General features: G+C 41.0%; 1 protein-coding gene across 2 annotated transcripts; it reads right to left on the bottom strand.

Annotated features, from left to right (window-relative positions):
• Positions 1-355: 355 nt before the first annotated feature.
• On the bottom strand, positions 356-26580 carry LOC5518765 (presequence protease, mitochondrial). 2 transcript variants are annotated; one of them, XM_048721592.1, is made up of 32 exons: positions 26415-26580; positions 26033-26109; positions 25364-25410; positions 24804-24910; positions 24309-24460; positions 24052-24166; positions 22581-22677; positions 22171-22229; positions 22009-22057; positions 18934-18986; positions 18240-18366; positions 17914-18002; positions 17368-17496; positions 16966-17079; positions 16372-16468; positions 15619-15696; positions 15190-15285; positions 14702-14801; positions 14132-14200; positions 13820-13867; positions 13368-13497; positions 12420-12540; positions 12204-12280; positions 11814-11979; positions 11041-11141; positions 6673-6781; positions 6008-6120; positions 5319-5372; positions 4651-4719; positions 2472-2586; positions 1395-1528; positions 356-907 (listed from the first exon to the last, which is right to left on the bottom strand). In XM_048721592.1, the coding sequence occupies exons 1-32, from the start codon at positions 26480-26482 to the stop codon at positions 802-804; spliced, it is 3066 nt and encodes a 1021-aa protein (XP_048577549.1). In that variant the 5' UTR covers positions 26483-26580; the 3' UTR covers positions 356-801. The 2 variants fall into 2 exon arrangements, with proteins under 2 accessions (XP_048577549.1, XP_048577548.1); XM_048721591.1 differs by lacking the exon at positions 22009-22057 and having other exon boundaries at positions 22122-22229.
• Between the last annotated feature and the right edge of the window lie 126 nt (positions 26581-26706).

The raw sequence follows: 26706 nt of genomic DNA, 5'->3' as shown, positions 1-26706 counted from the left end.
CTGGATGGATACAATAGGCTGCTCATGACTTTATGAGTGACAAATTCAAGCAAAAATAAAAACAAAATGGCTGCGCCCTTCACGCCTGCCCTTTCAGACAAAGAATTTTCTGGTTTATTTGTAAGTGCTGTTGTTGTTATTTTGCCGCCAAAAGCCGGAGCGCGCGCGAGTTTGTCACGTGATCTATAAGTGGAAGTCGCCTATACGGGAAAATGTATAAAAAATTTATCACATTTAAAACATAAACAAGTGTATTGTATTTATTCCACTGATAGTTAATTTAATAAGAGGTTTCAATGGCCCACAAAAAAATGATCGTTTTTTAAATAGAAGAGGAGCGCGTCTCAGCAACTTCTGCGGTTTCGACAGGTTTTATTTCTGACAATTAAATATGGTACTCGTTGGAAAAATAACATATGTTTGAAAACATCCCTAATTTACCCCTGAAACCGATTTTAGTTATTTTTCTGATTCTTATTATCACTTTTTTGCTATAATTGTTAAAAAAGGAAACAGGATAGACCGTTGATGTAAACTCTCCGTCTCTCCGTTTTTCATTTCTCTGTCAATCTTATTTATTAGTAAAACTATATGCCTCTTAGAGTGGTCAATGTTTAGTGATTGTTCGACGACAGGTTTTCCGCACGTTGCGCTCGAAATATCATCGGATAGCCTCCGTCGTCGTCGACGTCCAAATAAGATCGTCATCAAAATACCGCTTACTGTTTACATATGATGGCAATCGGAGACATCGCTCTTTATACACAGGTAGCCCAAACACTAAATGTGTTACCATAGCAACTAAAGCGACTCCTTCCGTACTGTCCACGAGTCATCTTTGTCGATGACGTCATTTTCTGGTCCAACAAGCGCGTACGAATTCGTAGCTTCACTAGATGAGAGGTACCTGAAATTAAAAATTTTGTCAGCCGCCATTTTGTTATCCTAGAAAAGTAAGTGTGAGAAAGCATCCATTTCCATTGCTTTATTTGGGAAAGCTATCGTGATATTTTCTAATTGAGTTTGGTGAATAAAACTTTACTTTATATTTCGCGTATTCTTGACATACTGTCAAGTCTCTTTAAAGTCAAACGTCCCTTCTAAGGCCCTCTCTTAAATAACTCTCTTCGGTATAGTCACCTTTGTTTATTAACCCCCCCCCCCCCCCCCCTCCATTCTTCCCTCGTCTTCGAGGTATAAAATGGAATAACCTCCGGGGGTCTTATTCGAGCTTTTACACTAATTCATCCTTCAATATTAAATAATATTGAATCTCGCGTGTTGACACGCCACAGGAAGCCCGAAATCGAAAAAAAAGAAGCCTTTTTCAACTCTAGACGCCTGCAGAGAAGGCTAGGTGAGGCTGTGTAGAGTGCGATATGCTATCTACTTACTTGCGCGTGACATTTACAATATCGTCGCGTGACACAGCGAACAGTCTGTCACGCTGTGCCTGTCGCATGGCGTCCGTGATACCTTGAGTGAAGTAAAGCATCCCCCTGTTGCTAGGCGACACAGGGCTGTCGACCTATCAGGAACGAAAAGTTGTAAGTTCTTGGCGACGATTGGCTATGGGTATTCTGTTATGATTTACTTATTTTACTTCAGGCCCGTAGCCAGGATTTTAAGCGGGGTGGTTCGTTTTTCCATTTCATACCTCTCCCCTCGCCTTTACACTAGGCAATCAATACTTCAAATAAATTCAATCTTGTATTTAAAATATATTTTAAAGCTCCCTATTAATAGGGTGCTTTTTAACATAAAGCGATAATAATAAAGACAATTATTAAAAAAAAGATTTTATAGTCATTTTAAAGACATATTAATGTGCACGATAATCCAGCCAAACGTTGTATGTTTTTTGTTTGCTCTGAGCGCACCTTCAAGCCGGGTGGGGGGGGGGGTTCGTCCCCCCTGGCTACGGGCCTGTACTTGGTCTCTCTGGGTGTCAAATGTGTGGCTAAATAGTCATAAGGGTCAATATCGCGAAAAATTCCACAGAGAAGGTTATACACCTATTTGAAATAAGATTGCATTCGGAGATCCCATGTGTTGTAGCCCGCAGTGGCTCATTAACCAACAAATAAGCTCAAATAAAAATCGCATTGGCTATATGCCCGACAGTCGAGAAAGGTACTCAGTGGACTAAATTGTCGACCTAGTGAGTTCAAATTATTCTATATTTGTTGAGAAAGCGCAAGCAATCTGAATTGAGCTTTGTTGTCGGTATGAAATGTTTTCTGTATAAAATCGTAATTTTAATGCCACAGTTGTAGCAGATAAAACAAGTGTCACTTTGATAACGATTTTATAGTGTATACAATCAAGTAAAAACAACACCAATTTTGAAAAGTTGTAGCAGTCCTGTTTGTGCCTTAAAATATTCGCGTGGCAAACAGAGCCAAGGATTCAGCCATTTAATACATTGCGGCGAGCAGCATCCCCCCCTTTAGTAAAGATATCAAACTTACTGCGGCGAATACGGCGAGCTTGGCTTCGTTTATATCCTGGTCTGTAAAGTTGCCCTGTGATGCCCACGAGATGGAATCATTAAACGCATCTAGGGTGCCCACACTGTTGGGATCCCTGTGGAAAAAGAATTTAAGATCTCAAATCTTTTCTCGTAAATGAAATGAAGATTTTGAAATGGTTAGTATTTGAATAGCGCTTCACACATGACTTTGTCTTTGTCTTTGTCTTTGTAATCTTTGTTTATCGAGGGTAGCATATTTAACCGAATATACAGTTTTCTAACATATGGCCCTCGGTTAGTAAGCACTGTCACTGGGGGTGGTCACTGCCAGAGGGTTTATTGCGTCCCCAGTGGTTCTTTTACGTCCCTTCGGTTCAGGTTAATGTAGTGCAGCTTGAAGAGACGGGACCTCCGGTTTAGTGTCCTATCCGAGAAGACTGGAACACGGGAGAATAACTTCAACTCACTTGTGACACAAATTCGAACCAAGGCAGGAACCCGGGAAAACTCCCCAGTTTGACTGACTTTACTCGTCAGTGTGTAGATACAGACTGCTTGGCGCAGTCATGAGCTTGGGTAAGTGTGCAAACACTGTCAATGAAGATGGTATCATCAGATAGCGTCCCCAGAGGTTCTTTTGCGGTGAGAGACGAGACCTCCGGATTAAGGGTGTTCGGAAGTTAGGTTGCTAGGGAAATGTCACACTTCCGTAGATTTGTTAGAAAGAGTTTTACTACTGAAATTGGTTAAGTTGACTGGTGACTCATCGGGCTACATATTGATGACGTCATCACAGCAAAAAAAAAAAAAAAAAACGCTTATTGCCTTTTCTTTATTTTTTTTAAGGATTTTCAGTTCAGAGTATTTATTATTCCTTTCTGGACAAACGTGAGCATGGATTTGAGAAAATACTGAAAAATTATTTTTTTTTATACCAATTAATGTACGAGCCATTGGGGTATTTTGGTCATATGTTTTTTTATTATGACCGGTATGCCTTATATCATGCTCAGTTTTAACAAGAAAAGGGTAAACAATATTTCCGTACAAAAAATTGTCACGATTTAAAAAAATGCAATTTTACCCTTTTTTGTTAGACCGAAAGTCGTTTTTAACGCATGCGCTGTGACCCAGACTAGGCGCGGCCGCTTAGCCACAAATCTAGTGCACGGCGCTCTCCACGCTGCCATGTTTTGTTTTGGGACTCGCAATCGCACGGAAAATGATGTTTGCGGCGCTAACAATGTTGGACATACTGGAAAAAGGTTCACAGGCGCTGGTTGTTTTGATTGTTTGGGTAGATTTATTGATTTGAGCGAAAATCTTGATAGGGAAAAAATAAAACATTTTTGACCGGCGAAAAGTTTGAAACAAACGCGCCTGCGCCTTGAAGAGCCCGCCATTTTCAAACCGGAAGCGATTTTTTCCCGCCTAAAGGTGATGTTACACGCGTCGTTTTGCAACATCGTTTTTTCGCGCAACATTTTGCCGTGTAACATGGTCTTCCGCCCCCTTTTTTACGCAACATTTTGTTTTGCACCATGTTGCAGGAATTTTAATCAGGATTAAAATCTTGCAACAAAAAATGACGAATTATGAAAAAAACGGTCCGTGTAACATCCCGTCGTGGTTTTTTTGTGCAACAAATAAAACAATCCATCTTGTTTCGGGCATGCAAAAGATGTCGTGTCAACAAAATGTGGGCGCGCGGAGCCTGGGCTCTAGAATTTTGTTGCAAATGATGTTGCAAAACAAACCGTGTAACATGTACCCCGAAAATGGTGGCGTCATTTTGTTGCGCGAAAAAAACGATGTTGCAAACGACGTGTGTAACATCACCTTAAATATGCGAGAGCGCGCGTTAGCGTAGCAACCAAGGTCGCATAAAAACCTAAATTCCGAACACCCTTAACGTCCTTATACCCGGGAAGACGAGGGATTTAAAGTCCGAAATGCAGAGTGCCACGCTTTAACACTTCTGAGACGAGAGCTATAGCGCGACTCTTTCGTCTGGGGAAAGCGCGTAGTTAATAATACAACATCGACTTATCAATTTCGTTGTAAGTGCAGTCAAAAAGCTTTTGGAGAGACACTGAATCATGGTAGTTAGGCATTTTCCCAGGCTATCCTCGTGCGTCAGGTCCCACTCCTCTGACTTTTGCTAAAATATTTTTTACCTGTACGAGAAGAAAGAAAAGACTCCTCCGCCGAGCTTCGCTCCGCTGCCGTAGGCTCCGCCTTTCTCTCTGAGAAAATAAGATGTACTTGAGCGTATGAGTCAAAAAGAGGATAAGATGTACTTGAGCGTATGAGTCAAAAAGAGGATAAGATGTACTTGAGCGTATGAGTCAAAAAGAGGATAAGATGTACTTGAGCGTATGAGTCAAAAAGAGGATAAGATGTACTTGAGCGTATGAGTCAAAAAGAGGATAAGATGTACTTGAGCGTATGAGTCAAAAAGAGGGTTTTTTGTTCTATTTTATTTCTCAAATGTTTAACCAGGTGGATTTCCCCAGCTTTAGTAAGGCTGATATTTTTGGGAGATGTGGACAACAATATAAAAAAACACAAGTACATGAGTCAACTCACAATCCACACACAATAACACTACGGCCTTACACACCACCACAAACACTGGACCACTGGTACTTAATAACCTAAGCCAACTCTACGTCGTATCAAGCAAGAAAAAGAACATCCGTGGCCTAAATACACTACAAAACCTAGAGCAAGGCTAAAATTAACAAATAAAAAATAATCCTACAATACATGTATTGTAGGATCCAGCGATTTTTCTGGAAGAAAGCAGTACAAGAATGTTAATAGAAAATTAGGAAATTATCACCTTATTTCTCGATGAAGAAACTTGGATGATAACAGTTTGGCTAGGATCCGCAATCTAGGAAGAAAAATAAATGAGTGACGAAAACCAGCAACAGCATAAACAAGCTGACAAAACAACAAAGAAAACGCAGAGGGGGAAGAAGAGTAAGGCCGAGGATGGGGTGGTCAGTTTTCGTATCACATTATTCATTCACCTATTCATTCATTCATTTTATTTATTTATTCATTGATTCATTTATTTATTCATTCATTCATTCATTCATTCATTTATTTATTTATTTATTTACCTATTTATTTGCCTCATTGTTTAATACCAATCTTTCACAGTAAAAGATGGCAGAAATATAATAAATAAAAAAATAACTAAATAAAATGAAAATTCTGTTCTCGGTTTTCGTGCGGAAATAGGAGTCCGAGTGCACTAAGAAAGAGGAACTAAGGAAAGAATTGGAGCTCCTTCCCCGGGTAACTCCGAATCAGCTACGAGCACTAAACCTCACGCCCCTCTTATCCCGTGCAATTACTACAAGGCCTGGGTTAGTGAAACGGGGGATTTTCATTTCTTTTCTACTCCTCCCCTCTTCCGGCTTCCGGTTCCGGTTCAATTCGCAACAGGGACCCCAATTCATAAAAATGATGAAAGTAAAAACACTCGATGTGCCTGCAAAGGAGGCTAACTCTTTAACTAACTTGGCATAGTCCTCGTGGTTGTACGTGACGGCATTCACGCATCTGCTGGCATAGTTGACAGGGTACGGCAACATGAAGTGCGTCCTGCGAGACTCTGGCGTGAACTCCTTATCCTTAAAAAAAAAAAGACCGGGTGGCGGCCATAGTCTTAGCATCTGCTCTTAATCTTTAGCTCGACATGATATTAACCCGAGATAAACATGTCGTCATCAACATGACGTCACCAGGAGCTCAGAAAGACGTCACTTTGTTGCTCGGTGTAACATCATCCTAAGCTTATGATGACGTTATTCTGAGCTCATCTTTGGCCTCAATTATGGGCTCAACTTGACGTCATGAGCTTAAAACTAAACATAAAAATTCAACATAACTTAAGCTTAAAATGACGTTTCCCTAATGACATTACAACTACGTCAGCTCAACATGACGTCATTATGAGCTCGACATGATGTCACCTTGAGCTGAATACGTCATGACGTCATTGTATAACTGACGTCACTGCACCAGGACGTCACTGCATCATGACGTCACTGTATCCTGACGTCATTGTATAATAACGTCACTTCATCATGACGTCATTGTATCCTGACGTCATTGCATAACTGACGTCATTGTATAATGATGTCACTGCATCATGACGTCACTGCATCCTGACGTCATTGTACCTGGACTTGTCCCGAAGTATCCGAGCGGCTGCTGGGTAGCGCGTCACAGAATCCCTCGAGCGCGGTCTGGGTGGAGGATCGCGTCTCAGGCATCGTATTCACAGCACACCTGGAGAATCGTTCAACATGAACCAGAATCACAGTAAGGGCTAAAGCTATAAATCTTTAACAGAGTTAAAGGTCTAATGCCATGTTTACACGGGGAATTTTAGTTGACAACAAAAGGATGGTTACGAAGACGCGAAAAGTTGACGGGTTTTTAATTTACAACTGCAGTTCCTTAAAAGCAGACTTGCTGTTTTGTCTTTGGTTTGTAGATTCAAATCCCTGCAAAATTGCTGCACTTTTTAATATTCCCAAATAACTACTCAAACGCTTTCTGGATCCCGTGATCCCGTAAACTAAGGGAATTACATTTAGTTTGATTGGTCAGCGCGCTGCGGAGAGGTGGTGGGATTGGAAACCATTTAAGTACAAACCAATGAAAGCGATCTAAGGATTTTAATTGACTGAAGTAAGAAGGCGATTCAGCTTTGGAAATTTCCTCCGAGAGTTTGCAAAATATTTAAAAAAGCAGTAATAGCCTGCGAAAACATAAGTAATTCAAGAAGGATCAGATTAATGCGTCATTTCTCAAAACTTGTCTGGTCTGTACGCATTCTTTACCTGAACTGCGTGCCCTCTAAGACGTGTACAGCAACGGTGATAAGTTACCTGAACTGCGTGCCCTCTAAGACGTGTACAGCAATGGTGATAAGTTACCTGAACTGCGTGCCCTTTAAGACGTGTACAGCAATGGTGATAAGTTACCTGAACTGCGTGCCCTCTAAGACGTGTACAGCAATGGTGATAAGTTACCTGAACTGCGTGCCCTCTAAGACGTGTACAGCAATGGTGATAAGTTACCTGAACTGCGTGCCCTTTAAGACGTAAACAGCAATGGTGATAAGTTACCTGAACTGCGTGCCGCCCTCTAAGACGTGTAAAGCAATGGTGTTAAGTTACCTGAACTGCGTGCCCTCTAAGACGTGTACAGCAATGGTGGTAAGTTACCTGAACTGCGTGCCCTCTAAGACGTGTACAGCAATGGTGATAAGTTACCTGAACTGCGTGCCCTCTAAGACGTGTACAGCAATGGTGATAAGTTACCTGAACTGCGTGCCCTCTAAGACGTGTACAGCAATGGTGATAAGTTACCTGAACTGCGTGCCCTCTAAGACGTGTACAGCAATGGTGAAAAGTTACCTGAACTGCGTGCCCTCTAAGACGTGCACAGCAATGGTGATAAGTTACCTGAACTGCGTGCCCTCTAAGACGTGTACAGCAATGGCGATAAGTTACCTGAACTGCGTGCCCTCTAAGACGTGTACAGCAATGGTGATAAGTTACCTGAACTGCGTGCCCTCTAAGACGTGTACAGCAATGGTGATAAGTTACCTGAACTGCGTGCCCTCTAAGACGTGTACAGCAATGGTGATAAGTTACCTGAACTGCGTGCCCTCTAAGACGTGTACAGCAATGGCGATAAGTTACCTGAACTGCGTGCCCTCTAAGACGTGTACAGCAATGGTGATAAGTTACCTGAACTGCGTGCCCTCTAAGACGTGTACAGCAATGGTGAAAAGTTACCTGAACTGCGTGCCCTCTAAGACGTGTACAGCAATGGCGATAAGTTACCTGAACTGCGTGCCCTCTAAGACGTGTACAGCAATGGTGGTAAGTTACCTGAACTGCGTGCCCTCTAAGACGTGTACAGCAATGGCGAAAAGTTACCTGAACTGCGTGCCCTCTAAGACGTGTACAGCAACGGTGATAAGTTACCTGAACTGCGTGCCCTCTAAGACGTGTACAGCAATGGTGATAAGTTACCTGAACTGCGTGCCCTTTAAGACGTGTACAGCAATGGTGATAAGTTACCTGAACTGCGTGCCCTCTAAGACGTGTACAGCAATGGTGATAAGTTACCTGAACTGCGTGCCCTCTAAGACGTGTACAGCAATGGTGATAAGTTACCTGAACTGCGTGCCCTTTAAGACGTGTACAGCAATGGTGATAAGTTACCTGAACTGCGTGCCCTCTAAGACGTGTACAGCAATGGTGATAAGTTACCTGAACTGCGTGCCCTCTAAGACGTGTACAGCAATGGTGAAAAGTTACCTGAACTGCGTGCCCTCTAAGACGTGCACAGCAATGGTGATAAGTTACCTGAACTGCGTGCCCTCTAAGACGTGTACAGCAATGGCGATAAGTTACCTGAACTGCGTGCCCTCTAAGACGTGTACAGCAATGGTGGTAAGTTACCTGAACTGCGTGCCCTCTAAGACGTGTACAGCAATGGTGATAAGTTACCTGAACTGCGTGCCCTCTAAGACGTGTACAGCAATGGCGATAAGTTACCTGAACTGCGTGCCCTCTAAGACGTGTACAGCAATGGTGATAAGTTACCTGAACTGCGTGCCCTCTAAGACGTGTACAGCAATGGTGATAAGTTACCTGAACTGCGTGCCCTCTAAGACGTGTACAGCAATGGTGAAAAGTTACCTGAACTGCGTGCCCTCTAAGACGTGTACAGCAATGGTGATAAGTTACCTGAACTGCGTGCCCTTTAAGACGTGTACAGCAATGGTGGTAAGTTACCTGAACTGCGTGCCCTCTAAGACGTGTACAGCAATGGTGAAAAGTTACCTAAACTGCGTGCCCTTTAAGACGTGTACAGCAATGGTGAAAAGTTACCTGAACTGCGTGCCCTCTAAGACGTGTACAGCAATGGCGATAAGTTACCTGAACTGCGTGCCCTCTAAGACGTGTACAGCAATGGTGATAAGTTACCTGAACTGCGTGCCCTTTAAGACGTGTACAGCAATGGTGAAAAGTTACCTGAACTGCGTGCCCTCTAAGACGTGCACAGCAATGGTGATAAGTTACCTGAACTGCGTGCCCTCTAAGACGTGTACAGCAATGGCGATAAGTTACCTAAACTGCGTGCCCTCTAAGACGTGTACAGCAATGGTGATAAGTTACCTGAACTGCGTGCCCTCTAAGACGTGTACAGCAATGGTGATAAGTTACCTGAACTGCGTGCCCTCTAAGACGTGTACAGCAATGGTGAAAAGTTACCTAAACTGCGTGCCCTTTAAGACGTGTACAGCAATGGTGGTAAGTTACCTGAACTGCGTGCCCTCTAAGACGTGTACAGCAATGGTGATAAGTTACCTGAACTGCGTGCCCTTTAAGACGTGTACAGCAATGGTGAAAAGTTACCTAAACTGCGTGCCGCCCTCTAAGACGTGTACAGCAATGGTGGTAAGTTACCTGAACTGCGTGCCCTCTAAGACGTGTACAGCAATGGTGATAAGTTACCTGAACTGCGTGCCCTCTAAGACGTGTACAGCAATGGTGATAAGTTACCTGAACTGCGTGCCCTTTAAGACGTGTACAGCAATGGTGAAAAGTTACCTAAACTGCGTGCCCTCTAAGACGTGTACAGCAATGGTGATAAGTTACCTGAACTGCGTGCCCTCTAAGACGTGTACAGCAATGGTGATAAGTTACCTGAACTGCGTGCCCTCTAAGACGTGTACAGCAATGGTGATAAGTTACCTGAACTGCGTGCCCTCTAAGACGTGCACAGTAATGGTGATAAGTTACCTAAACTGCGTGCCCTTTAAGACGTGTACAGCAATGGTGAAAAGTTACCTAAACTGCGTGCCCTCTAAGACGTGTACAGCAATGGTGATAAGTTACCTGAACTGCGTGCCCTCTAAGACGTGTACAGCAATGGTGATAAGTTACCTGAACTGCGTGCCCTCTAAGACGTGTACAGCAATGGTGATAAGTTACCTGAACTGCGTGCCCTCTAAGACGTGTACAGCAATGGTGAAAAGTTACCTAAACTGCGTGCCCTCTAAGACGTGTACAGCAATGGTGATAAGTTACCTAAACTGCGTGCCCTCTAAGACGTGTACAGCAATGGTGAAAAGTTACCTAAACTGCGTGCCCTCTAAGACGTGTACAGCAATGGTGATAAGTTACCTGAACTGCGTGCCCTCTAAGACGTGTACAGCAATGGTGATAAGTTACCTAAACTGCGTGCCCTTTAAGACGTGTACAGCAATGGTGATAAGTTACCTGAACTGCGTGCCCTCTAAGACGTGTACAGCAATGGCGATAAGTTACCTGAACTGCGTGCCCTCTAAGACGTGTACAGCAATGGTGATAAGTTACCTGAACTGCGTGCCCTCTAAGACGTGTACAGCAATGGTGAAAAGTTACCTGAACTGCGTGCCCTCTAAGACGTGCACAGCAATGGTGATAAGTTACCTGAACTGCGTGCCCTCTAAGACGTGTACAGCAATGGCGATAAGTTACCTGAACTGCGTGCCCTCTAAGACGTGTACAGCAATGGTGGTGAGTTTCTCGATGACGGGGGAAAGGTCTTCAGCATCTACCAGCTGCTTCATGAACACAACCTAGTGGACAGAGAAGCACCCCCTGTATCCCACATTTCGCATCTTTAACAGTGGGTGTAAAAAGGGCAGGCAAGCGTACAAATACCCCCCCTGAATCCCACATTTTCACATCTTTAACAAGGGGTGTAAAATGGACAGACAAGCACCCCCCTTAATCCAACATTTTCGCATCCTTAACAGGGAGTGTAAAGAGGACAGGCAAGCGTACGAATACCCCCCCTGAATCTCACACTTTCTCACATCTCGCACCTATAACAGGGGAGGTTAAGAGGATAGACAAGCCTACAATAACCACATGAATCACACATTTGACAGACAAGCGTACAATACCCCCTGAATCAATTACTTTTACAATTATAACAATGGATGTTAAGAGGATAGGCAAGCGTACAAAAACCCCTCCCTCCTGAACCTCACACTTCTACATCCTCCCTCCCTTCAGCCCCCCCCCCCCTCCCCGCCCCCGAACAGATTCTTACTACCTGGGCATTTTCTGATCATGCATTAGTAAGGAGAACTTGCAAGTTGATAACAGTGTACTCAACTTACCTGTGAGAGCCCCCCTAAGACCTTGTCCAGACGTGCGGCAGCTCAATGCTTACACATTCGCGTTATGTGATCATGCATATAGTAAGGAGAATTTACAAGTTGATAACAATGTACTCAATTTACCTGTGAGAGCCCCCCTAAGACCTCGTCCAGACGTGCGGCAGGCGTGAGCGAGCTCGACGCTAGACTGACCGCGTACGAGTGTCCGGACTGCGCGATTGACGAGGCAAGATCGGACGCGAGCATATTGATCAGGGTACGCAGCCGCTCCTGGTCTTTGAACCGCGGGCTACAAAGAAAAACAACCATGAGAGAGTAATGCAGTGTGACGCGATAGGCGACATGCACTGGGAAATCACGTGACTTTTTGGTTTGCAAACTCGCGCGCGCTCCGGCTTTTGGCGGCAAAATAACAAACAACAAAAAGCAACTTATTCAGCAAAAACGGGATCATAAACTATGTCAGAAATGGCTTATTTTCGGCCACGGTAGCGCGTGTCGCACTATAATTACCTTCCAAAAATCTCTCCCCACAGGTAAAACATGTGAGGCAAGTTTTTATCCAAGCAATGAGACGAAAACATCACACCCTGAAATAAGACAAACCAAAAACAATCGAATGAATGAATGAAAATTTTTACAAGCAAAGCGTATTGTTTGTTCAGATATGGGTTATTAAAAGGATACAGATATGGATCCCCATAGATAAGCCACCAACATAATGCGTACCTGTTCATATTTCATGGGGTCCGTGTGGTTTGTACAGATATGGGTCCCCACAGACAGTCCCCCGGTGCGCCTCTCTATCAGCTGAGCCATCTCTTTATAGTCCAAGTTACCAGCACCCATCCTATGGGAAAGAGCAAATATTCGGTATTAGTACATAAAACTCGGAACCTCACAAGAACAAGCTATTTTAATTGGCTGAGAACATCGGGATAAAATGCAATGTACACCTCCTAGGAGGTGTATATTTTCCTGCGCCCCGAAATCAAGCAAAATGGCGGGTGTAACAGCCGATTAGCAAGTGTTTCCGAAAATAAAATTGCTGTAAAGCTCGTTTTATATACTAAAACAATTATAACCTTTCCATTTTGGCGGATAGTGGCTCAATGGAAATGGTATAATTGTTAACTATACTAAAGGCACCTCGAAATATTTGTCACTTCAACGGACAAAAAATCCTGACAAAGATCGCAACAAATTGAGACAAAAGTGGAAATGAATGAGATGGGTCCTGATTGTCTCTCATTAACAACTACTCTGCTCATAAGCAATCGTTAGATTCCTCACACTCAAACGAGAATACGAACTTTCTTATGAAGAGTGGTATTTCCACCATAAATGTAACCACAGTATTTAAGGCTTTTTCAGGCCTTTCTTAAAGGTCATAGTCCCGTTTTTACCGTACCACATCAGTTAGTTAGTGATGACGTAGCAGAAAAACGTCGCTTAGTAAGTGATGACGCGGCAGAATGACATATTTTATTGATAACGTAGTAGAATAACATAACTTAGTGATGACCAAGCAGAATGACATAATTCATTGATGCCGTGGTAGAATGACATAACTTAGTGATGACGTAACAAGAATAGTGTTACTTAGTGGTATGTTAGCAGAATGACGAAGCAGAATGGCGTCACTGAGTGAGAATGTAGCGGAATGACGTCACTTACTTGGTGATGACGTAGCAGAAAAGAGGTAGGTAGGGGTGAAGCTCATCCGGGATATCAGTAGTGCTGGAGATGGCGCGGAAATAGGTCACACTATTTGTGGGCTGCTCACTGAACTGGGCGGGTACACCCGCTAAAGGGAGAAACAGCCAGTCATCATGATCATCACCATTACCATCAACATAATCATTGCCATCATCATCATCATCGCCATCATCACCATCATTGTTGCATTATCATTATCAAAATCATGATCAAAATACCTGTAGTCATTGAAGCCATTACTCTAACCATAATCATCATCAACATCATTATCATCACCATTATCCCACCACATCTCCATTATTCTCTTCATCATTATACGCATCACCCCTCATTGCCAACATCACAACCTTGATCATTATCACAACTATCTGTAGCAGTCCATCTTTATCATTACTGTTATCAACACTTACCCACAATACACTCATCTAGGACGACACGTTTTATCTTTGGATCGATATCTAAAAACAAGAACAGGTTATCAAACAGGTTATCAATGCAAATTCTAAAGAAAATAAGCCAATCAGGATGCAATAATGAATTTGATTGGCACAAACTTCATAACTAGGATTTCCCCGTGCTCCGATGTGCACTCTGTAGCATTAGGGGATCATCACTATGCATCCGTATGGTTTTCAAAACCGTGCTCTTGCCATTAAGAACGTTATACTTGCATAGAATTCTCAAAGCGTAAACTTATTTGAAGTGAATCAATAATGAATCACCTGAGATGTGCATGACGGGTAAACATGACAAATCCTCCGTCGTGTTCTGCTGTGACGCAAGCTCTAAACCTGATAATTCAATCAATAGTAATTAAAATATTAAGAACCGGAGGATACCTGAAAGGCATCATAGCCCTCAATAAGGCACAGAGGAAAGAGTGGTGCAAAGCTTATATGAACCGGCAAGGGAAATGTACAATAGCAGAAGTTTTTTTTTTTTTTTTTTTGGGGGGGGGGGGGCAAATCTGTAAGATCTGGGAATGAGGAAAAGGTGTCGTTATCTTATTTAGCAAACATTTATTTACATTAAAGTACTCAGTTTCCTTTTATTTGAGTGGGCCCTGGGGGGGGGGGGGGGGGGGAGTCATTCATCCCCACCCCTTAAAACATGAATTTAACTGATTGGCAACTCAGTAAAGTTCCCAATTAAATCCTGTTTCTTGAGTAAAACTTTTTGATTCAAAGTATCTCAGCCATTCAGCACGCTCGACATGTGTGCAGTATAAATTACAGTGTATTTATGCATCATGGTAAGAAGGTGTTCAGATAAGGTGTGCAGAAGAGACATACATTTTTTATAAATGTTTTCCTTGTCATCATCTGTCAGAGATGACGTCATCTTTTCCAACTTTGCCTTCTCTAGCTTGGCAAGTTTAGCTTCGTATTCAGCCTTAGATAAAAAGGAAAAAAAGCATTAACAATAATAGCCACTCACAATGAAGTAAGCATATTCTAGCTATTCAACTTTAATAGTCACTCACAATGAAGTAAGCATATTTTAGCTATTCAACTTTAATAGTCACTCACAATGAAGTAAGCATATTCTAGCTATTCAACTTTAATAGCCACTCACAATGAAGTAAGCATATTCTACCTATTCAACTTTAATAGTCACATAATGAAGTAAGCATACTTTACCTATTCAAAGTTATAATATAATGTGTTTAATATAACCGTTTGACAAGTGTTAATCATAATAGTCATTCACACAGAAGTATACTCTACACATACAACGTAACATGAAACTTTGACGGGTGTCAATCATTATTGTCACTTACATCAGGAGACATGACAAGTGTCAAGTTGTGGGTGTTATCCACGAAGTACTCGCGAACTTTGTTTTCCAAGAATTTCTCGTCTTCCTCCATACAGGCCTGTTACAAAAAGGAAGACAGTCAAAAATACGTCCGTACAGACATGTAGCTACTGCAACAAATATTTACAACTACCACCATGCTATAAAAATTGTTGATAAACATATTAGTCAACTGACTGCTTAGCATTGTTTTTCTATGTGATGACATACTGTAGTAGCTAATCGCACATGCGCAGAAGCTACAAAAACAACCCATACTGAATATGTAGACCCCCAAAAAGGTGCTATATTCAAACTTAGAGAAGGTCATTCACATTCTTCTATTTTAGGTCTGGGGGTAAAACAACGTCATACAGTATACTGCCGAGCCTAGTGTACAGTAATATCCTACCTTGAACTTTTCCATGTATTTGTTGATTTGTAGATACTCAGTGGGGTCCCCACCGTGTGTCCACGGATGCATCAGACTCTGAGGGAGAGATAATAAAACAAATCAAACAACCGGGGATTATAATATCATTAACTTCTTAGCCTTCGAGGTTTGAATATCTAAATGTAAAAAAGGATCAATAGGGCATCCAATAGAAAACATTTGAGACAAGGAGATATGTTTCCCGAGGATAGATGGACAATTCACCAGGGACTAAAGTAGCACTCTGTAAGTGGTCATTTTATTATTTTATCAAAATGAGTGAGAACCATTCCCAGGGGCTGTTGTGATACTTTTGGAATTGGTAAATGAAGTATAACTGCTTTTAAATTGTTATTTCGAGATAAAATCGCACAATTTGTCTCCCACTATGAAAGTAAATAATGACAAAAGCATGGCTGGTAAGGCCTCTTTGGAGTGAACTGCACAGGTTTCACAGGGCACTCATATCTTCTAACAAGCACAAAGTTTAAAATCAAACTGTTGTTCCAGTGTGCATCAAGGGCTGGGGCAATTTACATCAAGCCGCAGAAACAACAGAAAAACTAATAAGTACCAGAGAAGTAATTATTGGATCTGTATGGACCTTATCTGGAAATGTCATTGCTGAGAATTTAAAATTGGTGAAATACAGTGTTGTGTGGAAAATACTGGGTGAACCCCCTAAAGGTCAGTAAACATTTTTGCTCATTCCTTCATGACTTGTACACCTACCATCATAAGTCCAAGACCAAAGTTGCTGCTCTGATGTTTCACCGATAGTTCCACTCTATGCAAGATGCTCGCGATACGTTCTTTTGGAAACCCTTCCCTAAAAAAAGATGACATTCTCAACTCAAAATCTCTAACAACTTACCAATAAACGTACTTATTAAGCGTATATAAAAACATAATTGAATTAAGAAAGCTGAGAAAAGGATGGTGTAAACCTTTTCCGTTTTCCCAAAAAATGGAAAATCAAATCAAGCAAACAAAAAAAGAGTAAAGTAAAATGGTTTATCTGAAAATGTAAGATATCTTTATTGGACAATCAATAATCCGGATATTACACTTGCACACAGTGAGTTAAAGTGACTTATTGGGATTCTGAGGACAAACTAACACATCATTGCAGGCCTTTATGCGGCAATTATGTAGATTCATACATACAGCACAAGGCCGGTTTTGGGTCGTCTGGGGGCTAATCGGTTTAAATAAAAGTCTGGTTTGGAGTAAACGGATTGGACTGTTGGACAGTAACATTATCACAGAATTGTATCCTTTATGATATTCATAAGCGATTTACTTTGTTTTATCTAATATACTTACTCCACAACTTTGTCAAAGGTGGTTTTAATTATTTCTTTCACTTTCTCCACATCTTCTTTCTTAATTCCCTGGAGGCCGATCGAAAAGGAGGCATCCTTTGTGCCATTATCATAACTGAAATAAAATATCTCATATGAAATCCCATCTCACACCTTGGGTGAGTCCCATCACCTCAACTTATCTCATGTTACATAACCATCTTACCTCACCTTACCTTTTAACCTTTTAACCTTACATCAGCTCACCTCGCCACACCTCAGCTTACCTCACCTCAGTACACCTATTCTCACCTCACCACAATGTACCCCTTCTCATCTTCCTTCCTACTTTATACATACATACCTATTCTAAGAGTAACATACAGTACAGCTTGCTACAGAGCGCTACCTGTTAAATTCTTACCCTACTCCAGGGGAGAAGTCAGACCCAATGTTAGGTTCAATGAGTGCTTGATAGAAAGGTGAAGTCGGTCCACCAATGAGTAGAGAGGAGAGAATCCCTAAGATGAATGACTCAAATGGGTCTGTAGTGCTGCCAAAACAACAAGGAAGAGTTTGATTCAAGTCATAAGGAACATAGATTAAGCTGAAAGTAATACCTAATAGTCCAACAAATCCAGATTGAAATAATTACAACAATTTTTATTGCAGAATGGCAATGGGTCAATGCCAAATGTACCACCAAAAATAAATCCCCCAAAATGTTGAGATGTGGTGATAAGTGTGTTCTTTTGTTGGCAAACTTGGATTCTAGCCTGTGAGGCTGCAAATTCAGCACAAATCTCCAGTGAGTACAAAATTACAATTAATATGCACAGCTCATCTGAAAAACAAAAAATAAAATCCTGACTACTGACAGCTGGTATAACCAGAAAGCGTTATAGAGCTGTGGCAATAAATACCTTACATGAATACAAATTCTATTGAAAATGATTGGTTAGTGCATTACCTTGCTACCAGATAGCTTCTGCTCACAGTGGTCTGTTTATCAGGGTCGGCGGCCATGGGGTCTATAGGGCAGGTGACATGGGCTTCTCGCTGAGTAAAAATAAAGAAGTTATCAATCATCTAAATGAATGAAGAAGTTCTTACCATCTACATTTCACATTTAATGTCATTTTGGAGATGGGGTATGCAATACATAAATGACTCAACTATCCCAGAAAGAAAATCATTAACAAAACTGAAATGCCATGCAGTATGACATTTCATGGTATGCTTGTGACCCCCACAAACCATTATGGGTGAAAATATGAAATAGGGTATTCCACTCACTGCTTCTGACCATCTCTCTTCATGTGGGATCTCTGTTTCAGTCTGCAGTTTGTCAAAGCGCTGCAATGCTAAACTACTGATGTGTTGTAGGTGCTCCTCCAAGGGTATGTCTCCATAGGTGTAAAACCTGAGGCAAAAAATGCAGGTAAGCTATGATAGCAGTACATGTGTTGTTGCTAATGCAAGTGCTAGTAGACAAAGCCTTCCTCTATCATAGATGAAAACAAAGTCAATTTCATCATGCATTTAAGTTTTCTTTGATAAAATTACAGCGCAACCAGTAAAACCGTGAATACCGGAAATATGTAAGGAATGTTTGTACCAACCAATCACTTGCTAGATATTCAAGCAGTCAACAAGGAACATGTCTCGACAACTGAATCCTTGGGCATGATTGGTCAAAGACAATTAACATCCCACACATTAGGTGTTCATGGTTTTACTGTCTGAAACGTAACCCTTTGTTCACTCCGCTTAGTCTAAAGATGGTAAACTAATTAAAATCTCCTTGAGGAAGACGGATTACCAAATTTCAAAAATAATACCAACAATACATTGTTGCTGTTGAATTTCAGGCAATGTTTCCAGTCTACTGAAGAATTAAACTCCCAAATACACTACAAATATATGATTCCTCTTGAGTTAAGAGGAATAGATAAGAGGATGGATTAGTTCATGTGTATAGTTTACCCACCTTGCATTACTTGGGTGGTAATGTGTTGCATGGAATTTCTTTAGCTGTTCCCACTGGAAAAGTCCACAGAGCATATTATGTCAGGAAAATACTATGCATGCAAATACAGTGCAGTACTGTAGGTCAACTATCCAATAAACAAATAAAAGACACCAATGCAGCCTGACATTGTCTGTGTGAACACAGTGTTACGTCATCAGTATTAATTGTGTAATGCTATACTACCAGGTCAGGGATTGGGTCCCCAATGCTGATGTGACTAAATGCATGCCTGCCTGTCTACCCATCATATTCAGTGTAATAATCAGTAACGTATATTATAATGTGTTTTATTATTAAGATCAGGGATGTGTAGGGGGTCCCCTCTGTTGATTTGTCTGTATGTGGCTGTGTGTCCAACTGTCAAATATATTTAGTGTAATAGTGCATCAGTAACATATATTATAATGTATTTTATTATTAAGATCAGGGATGTGTAGGGGGTCCCCTCTGTTGATGTGTCTGTGTGTGTGTCTGTCTGTCCAACTGTCAATTATATTTAGTGTAATAGTGCATCAGTAACGTATATTATAATGTGTTTTATTATTAAGATCAGGGATGTGTAGGGGGTCCCCTCCGTTGATGTGTCTGTATGTGGCTGTGTGTCCAACTGTCAATTATATTCAGTGTAATAGTGCATCAGTAATGTATATTATAATGTGTTTTATTATCAAGATCAGGGATGTGTATTGGGTCCCCTCTGTTGATGTGTCTGTATGTGGCTGTGTGTCCAACTGTCAAATATATTTAGTGTAATAGTGCATCAGTAACGTATATTATAATGTGTTTTATTATTAAGATTAGGGATGTGTAGGGGGTCCCCTCCGTTGATGTGTCTGTATGTGGCTGTGTGTCCAACTGTCAATTATATTCAGTGTAATAGTGCATCAGTAACGTATATTATAATGTATTTTATAATTAAGATCAGGGATGTGTAGGGGGTCCCCTCTGTTGATGTGTCTGTATGTGGCTGTGTGTTCAACTGTTTAGTGTAATAGTGCATCAGTAACGTATATTATAATGTGTTTTATTATTAAGATTAGGGATGTGTAGGGGGTCCCCTCCGTTGATGTGTCTGTATGTGGCTGTGTGTCCAGCTGTCAAATATATTTAGTGTAATAGTGCATCAGTAACGTATATTATGATGTATTTTATTATTAAGATTAGAGAAGTGTAGGGGGTCCCCTCTGTTGATGTGTCTGTATGTGGCTGTGTGTCTGTCTGTCCAACTGTCAATTATATTCAGTGTAATAGTGCATCAGTAACGTATATTATAATGTGTTTTATTATTAGGATCAGGGATGTGTAGGGGGTCCCCTCCGTTGATGTGTCTGTATGTGGCTGTGTGTCTGTCTGTCCAACTGTCAATTATATTCAGTGTAATAGTGCATCAGTAACTTATATTATAATGTGTTTTATTATTAGGATCAGGGATGTGTAGGGGGTCCCTCCGTTGATGTGTCTGTATGTGGCTGTGTGTCCAACTGTCAATTATATTCAGTGTAATAGTGCATCAGTAACGTATATTATAATGTATTTTTTATTAAGATCAGGGATGTGTAGGGGGTCCCCTCCATTGATGTGTCTGTATGTGGCTGTGTGTCTGTCTGTCCAACTGTCAATTATATTCAGTGTAATAGTGCATCAGTAACGTATATTATGATGTATTTTATTATTAAGATTAGAGAAGTGTAGGGGGTCCCCTCTGTTGATGTGTCTGTATGTGGCTGTGTGTCTGTCTGTCCAACTGTCAAATATATTCAGTGTAATAGTGCATCAGTAACATATATTATAATGTATTTTATGATTAAGATTAGGGATGTGTAGGGGGTCCCCTCTGTTGATGTGTCTGTATGTGGCTGTGTGTCTGTCTGTCCAACTGTCAATTATATTCAGTGTAATAGTGCATCAGTAACGTATATTATGATGTATTTTATTATTAAGATTAGAGAAGTGTAGGGGGTCCCCTCTGTTGATGTGTCTGTGTGTGGCTGTGTGTCTGTCTGTCTGTCCAACTGTCAATTATATTTAGTGTAATAGTGCATCAGTAACGTATATTATAATTATTTTGTGAGATCAGGGATGTGTAAGAGTCCCACTCCGTTGATGTGGCTGTATGTGTGGTGGTGCGTCTGTCTGTCTGTACAACTGTCTATCAATTCAGTTTAATGGTGAATCATCAGTTTTCTATATAACTATACCGTGAGATCAGGGATGTGTAGGGGGTCTCCACCACTGATGTGGCTGTATGTGTGGTGGTGCGTCTGTCTGTCTGTCCAACTGTCCAACTGGTGAATCATCAGTTTTTTTATATAACTATACCGTGAGATCAGGGATGTGTAGGGGGTCTCCACCACTGATGTGGCTGTATGTGTGGTGGTGTGTCTGTCTGTCTGTCTGTCCAACTGGTGAATCATCAGTTTTTCTATATAACTATACCGTGAGATCAGGGATGTGTAGGGGGTCTCCACCACTGATGTGGCCGTATGTGTGGTGGCGCGTCTGTCTGTCTGTCTGTACAACTGTCTATCAATTCAGTTTAATGGTGAATCATCAGTTTTCTATATAACTATACCGTGAGATCAGGGATGTGTAGGGGGTCTCCACCACTGATGTGGCTGTATGTGTGGTGGTGCGTCTGTCTGTCTGCTGTCTGTCTGTCCAACTGTCCAATTGGTGAATCATCAGTTTTTTTATATCTATACCGTGAGATCAGGGATGTGTAGGGGGTCTCCACCACTGATGTGGCTGTATGTGTGGTGGTGCGTCTGTCTGTCTGCTGTCTGTCTGTCCAACTGTTCAACTGGTGAATCATCAGTTTTTTTATATCTATACCGTGAGATCAGGGATGTGTAGGGGTTCTCCACTACTGTTGTGGCCGTATGTGTGGTGGTGCGTCTGTCCAACTGTCAAACTGCTGAATCATCAGTTTTTCTATATAACTATACCGTGAGATCAGGGATGTGTAGGGGGTCCCCTCCACTGATGTGTCTGTATGTGTAATGGTGCGTCATCAGTTTTTCTATATAACTATACCGTGAGATCAGGGATGTGTAGGGGTTCTCCACCACTGATGTGGCCGTATGTGTGGTGGTGCGTCTGTCTGTCTGTCCAACTGGTGAATCATCAGTTTTTCTATATAACTATACCGTGAGATCAGGGATATGTAGGGGGTCTCCACCACTGATGTGGCTGTATGTGTGGCTCGGGAGGAGTAGTTTCTGGGCTTGTGTCACAAACACAGACTCTGGTGTGGACTGAAAACAACACAGCAATCAACTTGTGAATCTGGCCAAATATGGCATTGACAGCAAAGATTAATTACAACTGAAGCCTAATAGAAGCTGTAAGTTTTTAGGTCAAACCTTTTGCTAAAAAATAAAAGGAAATTAGGATACATTTTTTTTAAATGAGACCTATACTTCAGCCTTATAAAATAAATAAATATAATACAACTACCTGTGCCATCTGTGTCTAGTCTTAGGTAGTAGCATAAGTAAGAAAAAAAATATTTTATTGTGTATTGTATTGTTGCTGCTAACTACCGGCAGACTACCTGGGTAGCTGTTCTAACTGCCTGCCTGTAGTTTCTCTATGCCCCAACTCACCAACGCCCCCTTCATCTCATTAAACACGACTCCCTTAAATGTAAGGGCGGAAGAGGATGCAGACAAATCTTCATTTTCCATTCGCCATCCCTCTTGCCTAAAAAACCATAGTTAATATGACTACAGTCACATTTTGCAGTACAATATTATTCTAGACATGACATTATGACCAACAATAAATTATTCTGGGGTGCACTTTTAAAAATTTGGTGTTTGTCTTAACAGAGAGAACAAAAATTACCCTATAAGGTGATCCCCTGGTACCCTGGTTCCAGAGCCTCGTGCGTCTCTCTATTTAGTGGCCAGCGGGGTTGAGACGAGGCTCTGGCCTCTCGAAGCGCTATTTCAACTTCTGCCTCACTTCCATGTTTATAACGTTTTGTGATTAGCATGTGTCAGTTTCTCGTGGTGCTACCTTGGATGTAAACATCTCTTCGCTCGGGAATCGAATTTACGAGTATGAAAAGCGCATGAAAACCCGATTTAAAAACAACAACATTTATCTGAAAAACCCATGGGATCATTACTGTAGAGTTAGTGACAAGAATATGCCCATAGGAATATCACATTTTCATTTTAAGGAATACAACATTTTCTCGGGAAAGTGCTTCAAGGAGGAGAAAATCGCGGATAAGATCGCAGTTATCCTCGCAACGAGTCTATCAAAGAACTCAAGAGGCAAATAACCAGTAAAATCGCTTGCTTGGGATAGTTGAATCCAATATCGTTGGGGCGAGAGCAAACGCCGGGAATAGGCTGGAAAATCAGAGATTTCCTGTAGCCGGTGGGCAGCACAGAGAAGACATCTCGCCGCTTGATTAACTCGTAAAGAGACTCCTCTTGAACAAACTTTACTTTTTTAATACTGGTAAATCTTGTAACTTATTTGAACTGAGCACTATTAAAATTATGATCAAAATAATCTATCGCTCGTCTACTTCGTTTGTTTAGATGTTTGTTATTGCGAACAATAAGAATTAAAAACCGTTTTTGACCTTTTTAACTTGAAGCAAAAATACAATAGAAAACTGTCAGAATTTCTTGGTTTCCATGACCACACATCAATTGGCCAATCAGCAACCAAGTTCAGATTCTGAACCTAGCAGAAGTCGAAATTGCGCTTCGAGAGGCCAGAGCCTCGTCACAACCACGCTGGCCACTGAATAGAGAGACGCACGAGGCTCTGGGACCAGGGTAATCCCCGGGGGGTTCTTCAGGGGAAAAGTGATAGGGGTGCTTGTCGTGAAATTCGAAAAATACCCCTAAAAAATACCCACACACCAAAACTTGCTACCCTAAAAAATACCCCAGAGGCCCGATTTTGACCCCTAAAAAATACGACGAGCATCCCTATCAGGTCGACATGGGAAGAAATCCCCCCCCCTGGGAGGTGATCCTTTACAAAATAAAATTGACTCTTCTGTGCACATTCAATTTGTTCTTCAGAATAATTAAAATATAAAATGCTCACCAAAAATCCAGTTCTCTTAGCCTGGGAAAGAAAACAGCATCCAAGTAGATGGACAGAAGGTTGAAGTAGTCTTTTGAGTTTTGAGTTGAGAAGGGATACATGGTAAAATCACTAGCTGCAAAATAAAAACAAATTGTTATTAATGATTTCAACTTTCGAACTATTTACTTGTTTAGCAATAAACCCTCAAAGCTTAACATCTTTTACAGTAAAAGATCATTGTAAATACATGTCAACATGGCAAAGACCTGTTTTACCTGTGAATGCATTCATAAAAGTTGCTAGAGATCTGTTTAACATCTTGAAGAATGGGTCTCGGCAAGGGAACTTTTCAGATCCACACAGTGCAGTATGTTCAAGGATGTGTGGTACCCCTGTGCTGTCCAGGGGTGTGGTCCGTAGGCCAACCCTAAGAGGAAAACAGTGTTACAATGAGAAACTGAATGAATGTGGTAAAAAAATGTGCAAGGCCAAATAGTATAGACAAAAATTGCACCCACACTAATCTATAGTCCTAAAAGCATCCAGCAACTAATTCAAAGTCACACACAGTCAATAAATTTATGGTTTAACCTCAAATCGCAATGAACAAGATATTTCCTAGCTCTATATTATAGTTTAAAAAATACAAAATTCGATGGACCAAAACTCAAGATAAGTGATATCTCTGGAATTTTGATAGTGACACTGCATACAAGTTTCCTTCATGACAATTGTTGCATTTTTGTATAGATTGCATACTTTTCCCTTACCCAAATACATTGTTAGAGTCATCTCGCGCAATATGCAGGTGTTGAGCCCCAGTTGCATCATGGATAAGTTCAACAGAAACTAGAGATAGCTCTTGTATTGGAACAACCTGGAGTCGACATCAGGGAAATATCTTTTCACAACCACAATTACAGTGCAAACACAACACAAAACTGTAACAATAGGGGGTATTATATAAAAAATGCTTATTAGGCAAATAGCTCTGCTGCCAAAATAAGTATTTCTTATTTAAGAATCTCTAGACACTACATATTTTCAGAAAATATATATAACTGCAACACCCCCCAAACCTCCAAAAGCCAAGAAATCTTGGCTTTCTGTCAGTTTGTTGGCTTGTAGAGATTACAAGCAAGAATTAAGGGTGAGGAACTTGTACATAACTTGTTACATAATTTGATAACTAAAAAATTTACACCTGATTAAAAAAGTAATTTAATAAACCCTTTTAGTAATTGAGGGTTTAATAATCACACTGAAATGTTTTGATGCTGCATATTAGGATGTAAATTAATTTCTCCCTTATTGAGTTATCAGAACTAACCTTTGTTACAGTGTAGCCATGGAGGTTATCCCCTGCTTTAAGTTGCCCTTAAAAAACAGCATTTTGTTATCAATGTATGTTGAGTGTTGTTACATAGTCACTACATAAACAGTACAATGTGGTCAGGCCCATACCCTTGATTTTCTTAGGGGGGTGTGAAAACATGAAAAAGCGGACCTTATATTTCAGGGGGGGGGATTTTTTTATGAAAATCTGACCATGCCTTTGCAGCATCTCCATGGGACGTTTATTGTCAGATTTGGCTACATACCATAGTGATCTAGCTAATGCTTAATAGTTTTGTCTGTAAATAATAGCACGTCTATTGAGAACGGAAAGTGGACCTTTGGCCGTTGTGGGGGGGGGGGTGCGTTCACTAAGTCCCTGCACCCCCCCTGGGTACGGGCCTGGTGGTAACAGGAAGTCATTGACATAACTATTAATCCCTTGACATATAAAACCTGGAATTGGGTTTTAATTTGGCTTTTGGAAGACGCATTAGTTTTTTTTAATAAAAACCAAAAGATTTTATCCCTACAGATTAGGAGATCTTCGACCAAAAACTTAAACTTTGCCTTTGTCTGTCTTATTTTTGCTTTTCTAAGAGGTTAATGTAATTTATGTGATTTTCAAAGATGAAGGGACAACTTGCTTGACATGAGTTCTTACCTGCTGTTTCAAGAACAGAACTTGTTTTTGGTGGTTGCTCTGCTTCTGGGTTGGCACATAACAATCTTTCCCCAGACCTAGTAAAACAACAACCACATAAGGAAAGCAATCAGTTATTCAATTAAACGCTATATGCACACATGAAGGAAAATGAAAACAAAATGCAATGTGCGCAAAGTTTTTAATTACCCTGGATGCCGGGAGACTTATTTTACCCGTTGTCTCATTAGTGTACGATTAGACTGAAATTCCGTCTCATCTAGCTTTGGGTCTTCGTTAAATGTACTTTCACGATTACGGACGTGCGCAATGTTGGAACGGAATCCGCGCAAAGAACGTACATCTTACATCATTTTCAACAACATTCATATTGAACCCCCACCTGAAATTTCGAAGAGAAAATCCAAGAGTTGATGGACGAGGAACAATACCTCTCAGCACTCGCCACATTATTTTCTAGAGTTTTGTAGGAAGAGAACAATCTCAGAGAAACGAAAAGTATCGAGATGTCAGAGCAGCAGCCATTTTGTTTTTATTGCATTATGGGTAAGAGCACAGGAAGCCCACCTCCTCAGGTTTTGATATAAACAATCACTCATAAAAAGGGTAACCAGTAACCCTAGGAAGTGAATTTTTAACCTTTTCTTTGTAATAATAAAATAATATTGTTTTTA

This window comes from Nematostella vectensis, chromosome 14 (genome assembly GCF_932526225.1).
Source record: "Nematostella vectensis chromosome 14, jaNemVect1.1, whole genome shotgun sequence".
NCBI lineage: Eukaryota > Metazoa > Cnidaria > Anthozoa > Actiniaria > Edwardsiidae > Nematostella > Nematostella vectensis.
This window is presented reverse-complemented; position numbering and strand designations above follow the sequence as displayed.

Coding starts and splice junctions, on each gene's coding strand:
- LOC5518765 (XM_048721591.1), bottom strand. CDS start 26,482: ATGTGGCGAGTGCTGAGAGGTATTGTTCCTCGTCCATCAACTCTTGGA. Junction 13,498..13,819: donor CCTAGATGAGTGTATTGTGG/GTAAGTGTTGAT, acceptor TTCTCCCTTTAG/CGGGTGTACCCGCCCAGTTC. Junction 908..1,394: donor ATTGTAAATGTCACGCGCAA/GTAAGTAGATAG, acceptor TTTTAATTTCAG/GTACCTCTCATCTAGTGAAG.